The sequence below is a fragment of the Olea europaea genome, chromosome 4 (assembly GCF_002742605.1).
Source record: "Olea europaea var. sylvestris chromosome 4, O_europaea_v1, whole genome shotgun sequence".
NCBI lineage: Eukaryota > Viridiplantae > Streptophyta > Magnoliopsida > Lamiales > Oleaceae > Olea > Olea europaea.
Genome location: NC_036240.1, coordinates 3,744,647 through 3,753,597, shown reverse-complemented (window position 1 = coordinate 3,753,597; position 8,951 = coordinate 3,744,647). Strand labels below are relative to the sequence as shown.

General features: G+C 32.5%; 1 protein-coding gene across 3 annotated transcripts; it reads right to left on the bottom strand.

The window, feature by feature from the left end:
- Positions 1 to 3,916: 3,916 nt before the first annotated feature.
- On the bottom strand, positions 3,917 to 8,134 carry LOC111393335. 3 transcript variants are annotated; one of them, XM_023018829.1, is made up of 8 exons: positions 7,847 to 8,134; positions 7,488 to 7,598; positions 7,213 to 7,344; positions 6,965 to 7,117; positions 6,777 to 6,851; positions 5,516 to 5,627; positions 5,385 to 5,442; positions 3,917 to 5,306 (listed from the first exon to the last, which is right to left on the bottom strand). In XM_023018829.1, exons 1-8 carry the CDS (start codon positions 7,935 to 7,937, stop codon positions 4,017 to 4,019), a joined length of 2,022 nt encoding a protein of 673 aa, XP_022874597.1. In that variant the 5' UTR covers positions 7,938 to 8,134; the 3' UTR covers positions 3,917 to 4,016. The 3 variants fall into 3 exon arrangements, with proteins under 3 accessions (XP_022874597.1, XP_022874599.1, XP_022874598.1); XM_023018831.1 differs by having other exon boundaries at positions 5,516 to 5,621; XM_023018830.1 differs by having other exon boundaries at positions 6,965 to 7,114.
- Between the last annotated feature and the right edge of the window lie 817 nt (positions 8,135 to 8,951).

Here is an 8,951-nt window from a genome sequence, read left to right as displayed (position 1 = left end):
TTCTTATGCACTAAATTTATTCTCGTGTTTTTAATTAATAGAAATGGTTGCAAATTATTTCATATTTTTGGTGACGTATTTTAAAAATATAGAAAATTATTAATTATAGATTTTCTGTATTAACAACAAATTTTATTTTATTTTCATTACTCCTTTATTAATCCTCCTTTAATTTTATCTTATGCATCTCACGATTGTCAGCTTTCAAATCATGTTGAAATAAATATTTCAAAATTCAAACGTGAGATATTTCTATATAATTTGAATTGCTCGATTTTTAATATTTTACTATGTGGATTTGGTGATTGTTAAAGCTCAAGTTTTAATATTTTATTATGTGGATTTGGTGATCGTTAAATTTCTCGATTTGTATCTCATTAATGTTAAACCAAGAGCGTGAATATTACCATATCCTTGAAATTTGAATGGCTCGAATTTTTATTTTTTATTAACATGATTGGATCACGACAAAGAATACGAAAGTTGTCACGTCCTCAAAAATTTGAAGCTAGAGCTTTACTATCAGATTTTGGAATTGTAATGGTCCTGCAGATCTCACATTTTTCTAATTGTCATAGAATTTTTAATTAAAACAAAAAAATGTATAGCACTCGAATATGGAACATTAGTCTAATGTCTAGGAAAGAACCTTTTTTTATTATCCTAGCTCCTGTTTGTTTCCAATTTTTTGTCCAACCACAATTCATTTTTGGATTTTTCAGCCGCAATTTTTGAATTCCTCTCTCATAATGGGTCCCAGCTGCTGACAAAAAAATGGATTATTCTGAACAAATTATTGAAAATAAACATGGACTTAATCTTTTCGAGCACGCATCATGGTATTGCACTTTGCCAAGTCCGTTGAATTTGGTTTCTTAATTTAATTTTGACATTTTCGCGTAGGAGATATAAAACAAATACATTCATTAGATGCAAGGGCTCGTATGCAAACGTAGAAATGAATAATGTAGTTGCATAATAATAATAAATAAAAAGACATTCTTATAATATAATTAACAAATAGATTATAAGTGATTTTCTTATGATTCGCCTTATAATGAGGTTTTTGGCTTCACTTTATTCACTTGAAGTTTCGTCCTTGTCTGTGGGCACTTGACAACGCGGTATTGACGGTTGAATTTTTACTTAATATGCTTTGATAATGACATTAACACACCTTATTTTCAGGTTAATTACAAAAATGACATTTTTAAATACACTTGTTAGCAATCGCAGCATTGACAGTTGCGCGAATGAATCTCAGCCTTTGAATTGTGACGTAAGAATCCAATGGAAATATTAGCGAATAAGGGACCCTACCCTCCAACTACCGTTGGCCTTCTTTGTCAATATTCTAAATGCATTGTTTTTCTTTTTCCTTTACATTTTTTTTTTCTGCGGAAATAATTTGTTTGTTTGGTGCATTATTTACCTCCTTGTAATGAAATTAGGTAATTAATAATTATAATATTTTGGACGAATAAACCAGAGAAAGATTTATCCATAAATTAATGAAAGACATAAAATTCAACATAATAAATGTATATTTTGATTTATATCTTATGCAACATCATCTATTGATAATTTATTCTCACATTATAAATATGTCAACCTGTTAAAATAAGTATGGATAAGGAATTGCAACAAGTCATCGAGTTAGTCCTCAGACACTGAGCTCAACTGGTGTCTAAATCCTAGCTCGACAACCCTTTGATTCAGGGTATTTAAAGGTCAAGTCAAGCTGTGCAAGTACCCACAAGACATCTCATTTTTTAAAAAAATTAATAAAGTCCAATACAAAATTAAAAAACAAGATGACCCACGAATTCAAAACAAGTCTGCTCATGAAAAAATAAATGAGCTCGACTTGACCATGACTCATCCCAAAATCATCCCAAGCCACGAATAGATCGAGCTAAGATTGCAAGGTTGATGAACGACTTAAATCAATTGCCACTATTAAGTATAGATCAAATGCACTTGATATATAACACAAATGCTTCCATTTAATTCAAGCATTGTTTTCACAAAACTAAAAATCTTATTTTTCCTTTTCCCATTTCTAATATATATAAACTCACTTTGTTCCGAACTATATTATCTTTCTTTCTTTTTTATCGAATAAGTCGATTTAATCATGCTTATAATATTGATGTCTCCAATAAATATTTGACAAGTGTTTATATCATATTTCTTAATATTAATAAGTGATACCTACTTCTTCATCATTCACCACTATTTATAAATACTTTGATCTAAAAAACACTTTTTATCAAATCACTTTACTTTTACCTATAAGTTATTATATTTCATTGAATCCACAAGCACTTCTCACTTTTCCATAGTCACTTTTCACACTTTGGCCCTATTTGACCAACATTCATTAAAAAAAAAATCATTCTTATACTACAATTTGACATCATTTCAATCACATTTTTTAATAAAATAATATTACACTAAAATTCAAACTTTTTTTTTATTTTTTTAACCACATATTTCTGATCGGTACAATATTCAAAAATGAATTCTTATAAAAATAATGTTACTCAAACAAGGGCTTTATAAGATAACTCTTCTAACTTCTAAGACAACCTTTTTATTATGATTTATAATTATTGCTTTTCCTAAAAGCCAAAGTCAAAATTATCCGCAATTGATCCGGCGCAACTTTTGATAGTCTACTCGAGTAAGAAATTTCAAATGAGGTTTTGTTGTTTATTGCTTATTTTTAAAGAAAAATAGTAAATGACAAAAGCGATTAATAATCATATCGATTAGTTTAATTACCATAAATCTGCACGTTTGATGTGACACGTTAGATCCAAATGCGCGATCATCAGATTTAATCTTTATTTTCATTATAAGAAACCTGTACAAATTATTCACTATGCTAATAATGTAAACTCAGTACAACAAACAATAAAAATTTAGGAATGAATTTAACAAATTGAATTAAATAGCATTAAAAAAATTGCACACGATAAAGTGTGCCGATTCAATTTAGAATAAAACCAGATGTACAAGGTCGATTTTCACAAGTAGTGCACAGGCACTCACATGTGAGTGTGAATCCCACATCGGTATCATATAATTAAAAATTGCACAAAAAATGTTGACCACCTCCACTGTGAGAGGCCCGTAAAGCCTTTATAAAAACTTTTTCTGACAGTGTAGTGCTGCCTTTCAATTTATCATATCAAATACAAAGTAATTAATTATGCCACAAGGTCAGGTTTTGTGCAATGAGATTACGAGCTGATCATAGCCTAGGAAAACAACTTACCACATAACCAAATCTAATATAATGGGAAGAAATCAAGCTTCTATTCAAAGAAATGTAGTTCCTATTATGTTAGGTTCAAGCACGCTCTAATATAAAGATCAATGTAACCTTATTAGCTTTACTCAAAAGCCAAATAAATAAATAAAACTGTTCTACCCCAAAAGAAACAAAAAAAAAAAAAAAACCCAATTTTAAGCTCTCATGGGCAAACAAGAGGAGGTCAATGCACTTCCTTAAGTGTATATTCAGGAAATAAGTTACCAGTTTTAAAGTAATCATCACTTACTATCAAAATAAGTAACTTTTTTACTTATTTATCGAAACAAGTTTGGAAACAAAAATTTATTTATAAGTAAGTTGAACTTTCATTTAAGCTTAGCCAAACATGCATTGGACCAGAAAGAAAATAATTTCACAGATCAAAGCTACATGAATTACATTTTCAGCCGGTTATCAAAGACAAATCCATATTCAGGGCTATAAATGTTTCATCTTTAGTTTGTTTTGAGAAACCTATCGATCACTACCTGTTTGATCTGTTTATCATATGATCCACCTAAAGATATTATGGCAATAGAAATCTTAACACTTAAATAAAGCATCTACCAACAGAAAATGAGTGATCCTCACAGCTAAATCGCAATGCAAATCCATTGAAGGCAAATTCCAACGAGAACACACAGTTTTGTTTATATGCAAGTAAAATATTCAACCATATTTCAATTCATTGTCATCAAAATATATTTCTTGCTTCAGATCTATCGTGGCTTGCACTATCTAATAGCAAAGGGCAGTCCATTAATTTGTCGAGGAAATAATGAAAATTAGAGGATCCAGAATGAGTGTTATACGCACCTTCACGATAAGGAGTGAAAGTTTCTCCGGGATCTTCCTCCATTTGTGCAGAAGAATATGAACTGCTGTCTATATGAGGAGACTGCCATGGATGAAAAATGGATGGATGGTCCTCTGCAAAGGAATCTGTAGTTGGTAAGCACTTCCACTTGAAATCAGTATACAGGCAGCTAGGCAACACAAGGAGTTCAAAATCCTGTTGATGCCTATCGAATGAAACCTTGTTGGTAAGCAAAGGGGGATATCGACGAGAGAAGAGAAGATTGCTAATTTCAAGTGCATTTTTTGTACCGCAATCCTCCGCCTCATTATATATTGGAGTACATGGTAAAGCTAAAGGAAACCGTTCTGTTTCAGCCAACGCACACTCATTTTTTATAAATGGTCCAAAATCCTGACTTCTAAAGCTGTTTGAATAATAATTTGGCAGCGAGTCGAAATCGAGAGAGTATTTTGAACATGATGATGATAAACACAATGGTTTGGCATCAAGAACATTATCCATATCATTCTGGTGATCCACATTCCATGAAGTTGCTGGTCTGGTTGAATAATAATTCGGCAGTGACTGGAAGTCTAGATAATATGTTGAACGTAAGGATGATGGACACAGTGCTGTGGCATCAACTGTATTATCCATACCCTTTGGGTGATCAACATTCCACGAATCCCATCCAGGACACAAATTCTTCGAGATGTCGTGAATGATAATGGATGAATCAACTTTATCTTCCTCCCTTTCGAAGTCCCAACCTAGCAAAAGCCTAGGCGGTTCACTTCTTGAGTATTCAATTGGACAACAGAGTTCATCAGGTTCTTCAAGATGACATGAACCAGCATATCCAGATCTTTCAAATGGTAAACAGAAAAAAGATTTATGCTGTGTGTATAAATTTCTAATCATATCACTCTTTGAACTGCAATCAAGATTCACTAATTCATCTCCAAAATGAGTTGCTGTATCATAGTGGGATGGAGGAAAGTCAGAGACAGAGGGATTCCATTTTGAGAGAACAGCCTCTCCTGATCTGCCAGAATAGTTATTCGGGATATCCTTATCCCAGTCTTCGGTATGAGCCAAATGGAGTCCCTTCTCCAGATCATCTGACTCCCAAAATGTCGGAGCTTTACAATTGTTATCCATATCGACTTTGGAGGGCCTTGAATCCTGGAAATAGTACCGAAAACAAATCTTCAGCACCAAATTATAAAGAAATTCACCCATGCAGAAGTCGAGACAACATACATCATTTTCAATGTCCTTAAAGAACAGGCGGCTTAAGAGCAAGGAAACCAAATTGAACCTGGAGAAAACCCAACTGAGTCAAAGAAAATAACTGCTGAAATAATAAAGTACTCAAACTACATGTGTCTGACCCCTTAGAGTGGAGTTTCTCAATGCCACAAAATGAGGCATCAGCAACACACTGAAGTAACCTCTGTCTTTTTGCAGAAAAGATTCCTTTCTCAGTGCATTGGCTCCCTGAAGCTGGTAAGAAGTCTATTATGCCATAATTTAATGATGCTTAACATGATTAAACTTTTAATGAATATGCTGAACGCTTTGCACCAGTTTAAAGATACAAGTTCCAGCAACTGCCTTATTGGACATGGGGAGGAATACATCATGCATGCAACAATAAGCCTACTAATGTTAAACTAACCCTAGTACAACCTAGTTTAAAAAAAAAAAAAAAAAAAACTATCTATTATGCCATAATTTAATGATGCTTAACATGATTAAACTTTTAATGAATATGCTGAACGCTTTGCACCAGTTTAAAGATACAAGTTCCAGCAACTGCCTTATTGGACATGGGGAGGAATACATCATGCATGCAACAATGAGCCTACTAATGTTAAACTAACCCTAGTACAACCTAGTTTAAAAAAAATAATAATAATAACTGATAAGTGGAAGAATTAATCTTATAAATAAATGCATCATGCCGATTACGAAGAGACTGTAGGCATGGGAACAAATATTCTTTCAGCCATTTACAGAGACAGTTGTTATTTGAAAAGAAAAGGATTGTCCTGAAGATCCCTTGTCTTGATGCTTATACAGTATTGATTCACAAATATATTTTACCTTGGAAATTAGAAATAGTTTATTGATATTCTGAAGAAGTGAATCAAATAAAATTGTACTCGTTATAACCATCAAAATCATGGGGATATTGAGAAGCATTACAATTTAAAGATTGATGATTAATTTTTTTACGTCATTTGCAAATATATAGAGTAACAGTATAAGATGGCAGATGAGAAAGACCATTTTTACAATCAAGCATAACACAATTATTACGAAGGATTTATTTTCTGTCATAAACATGATTCAGGATTCTAATAAATGGCACAAGAAACCAGTTGAGTTCTCTAGTAGATTCGTGGTATTTGACCAACATATATTGAGGAACTTTTTGCCATAAAGATTAAAATAGCAGCTAATCAAAGGGAAAAGGAGAAAGGATAATGTAATTCGTGTAGATACAACTGTTGACAACAAACAGTTTGCAGCAAATCATTACAATTAAGCATCATTCAACTCCTCCAATACATTGAAATTATCCAAATTGAAGACAAACCTTCTGATCGCAACTTGAGAGAATTTGAGATAACAAATTACAGTGCAAACCTGAGTTCTCTGATGTCCCTTCAATGGGTGAAAAGAATAAATTTTGATCAAGAGGTTTAACATTGTTGGGTATATCTGCATCACAGCACACATTCACACACTACTGTCAAGTAATAACAAGCATGGTACAAAGAAAATAAATAAATAAATATGTGACATCAAAGATGCCTAAATTACAGATAACAGACCTTTGCCTCTCAACTGGTTAAGTTTCTTACATTCTCCAACACGAGGTGAGAGGAATGTGTGCTGGTCAGTGGGCCCTGGCATTCCTTCAGGGAACGTGAATCTGAAGTCCTTGTTTCTGGGGTTAATTGTGGCAGAAGCATTTGAAGTCTCTACTAATTGTATCGACAACAACAAGATAAAACATGTCACGATCCCCCCATCAAACTAAAATGCATTTAAGGCTGATTTAGAACCTATGTAGGATTACCTCCACTGCAGTCATTAAACTTGGAATCTTCCAACCGTTTGTCCTCCCTATGTGTTGCACCGGAATGACCACAACCAGCACTATTCTTTACTTTCTTAAAATATGCATACTCTGAAGTTTTGGGGGCATCAGCTACAAAACAGTATTTTTTAAGAAAAATAATACTCTTCACGAGTAACACCAACCTTAAAAAATTATGGATTCATGAGCAATAGTGTATATACTTAATAGAGAAATATTAAAATAAACTAGCAAAAATAGCAAATATCACTAACATTTTGTCGATTGGCTCACTTCATATTTTCTTAAAGAAACGCCTTGTGCATCGCTAGGAAGCATATCCATCTCAGGATCCGCAAACCTCACTCTTTTTAACTTGCTCGTATCTAACAAACAAATAAAGATCTTCGAAACAAAACTTCAGGACAAATTAGAAAAACCAAGGAAATGCAGAACAGTTAAAACTCATATTGCAGCTACTACAATCACTTGGTTCCTGCATAACTATAAATAATTAACTAAAGCAAACTTCGAATTACATTTACCTATCACTTAGCACGATAAAATATATGAACCAATCAGATAAAATTCAAGGGTGAGAAATGCAAGGTTGGTACAAGAGAGATCATGGTACCCAATTTGTTGTCCGAGCCCTGATTTCTGGCCGGTCGGATCTTACGTGGATCTTCGGAACTGGTACAACTGGATTTGAATCTTCTACTCATTGTGATTCGGATCGAATTGAAATGCGAATCAAAAGAACCCTAATTTTCGGGATGGTTGATTTGAGGGAGAGGAGGGAAATCTTAAGGCGCCAACTCGCGTCATGCTTATATTTATTACTGATCTTAACATTCAAAATTCGAATTACTTATGGTTACTCCATTTTTTTTTCGTTTTTTCATTTTTTTTTCCTAGGTATATATTCACACTACATTTTTTGTTAACTGCACCACATTTTAATTACAATGAATATGCCTAACTTTTTCTTATTCTTACATAGATATTTTCAACATTTTTTAAATTTTTTTATCATCAACCCTTTATTAGTTTTCACTCCATGTCTATAGAGACGAATTCGCACAAAATATTTATTAGGAGGGCCAAAAAGATATATTTATCTTTTGTAACTTTAAATAATCAAAATAAATAACTAGTACAAAAATTAAATAAAATATTTTCCATCTTTTTAATGCAAGTTAGTAGAATATTTGGATGGAAATCATAATTAGAGATAAAAATATATTAATTAATTGAAGGTTAAGAATGTCAGTACAACGAGACAAAAGTTGAGGATATGAAAACAAAAATGAGCAAATATTAGAAACCTTTCCTGTAAGTAAAATGTAGTGTAAATATGAAAAATTGTTATGTGAATATAATTATGAGAAAATTACCTAGAAACCTACTTTTAAACAATAGTTTTCAAAAATAAAGGGAATTAATTTTCATTTCACAGATCAGGTGGTAATTAGAAATTATTAAATTAATTAATACATAGTTAATAATAGAAAATGTTTTATATCTTCCCCCAGCCAAAACCACCCACCCACTCAAATTAAACTTTTTCTCTCTCTTCTTCCTTTTCTAGTGTCTTTCAGGGATTGATAAAAATGGAAGATTCTTAAATTACAAATCTCAAAAATTTCAAAGTCAGGTGTCATAGATGGGACCATCACGACAAATCTACACCCATGACTTCACCACCCCCATTCCACCACTACTGTAGCCATGGGTTT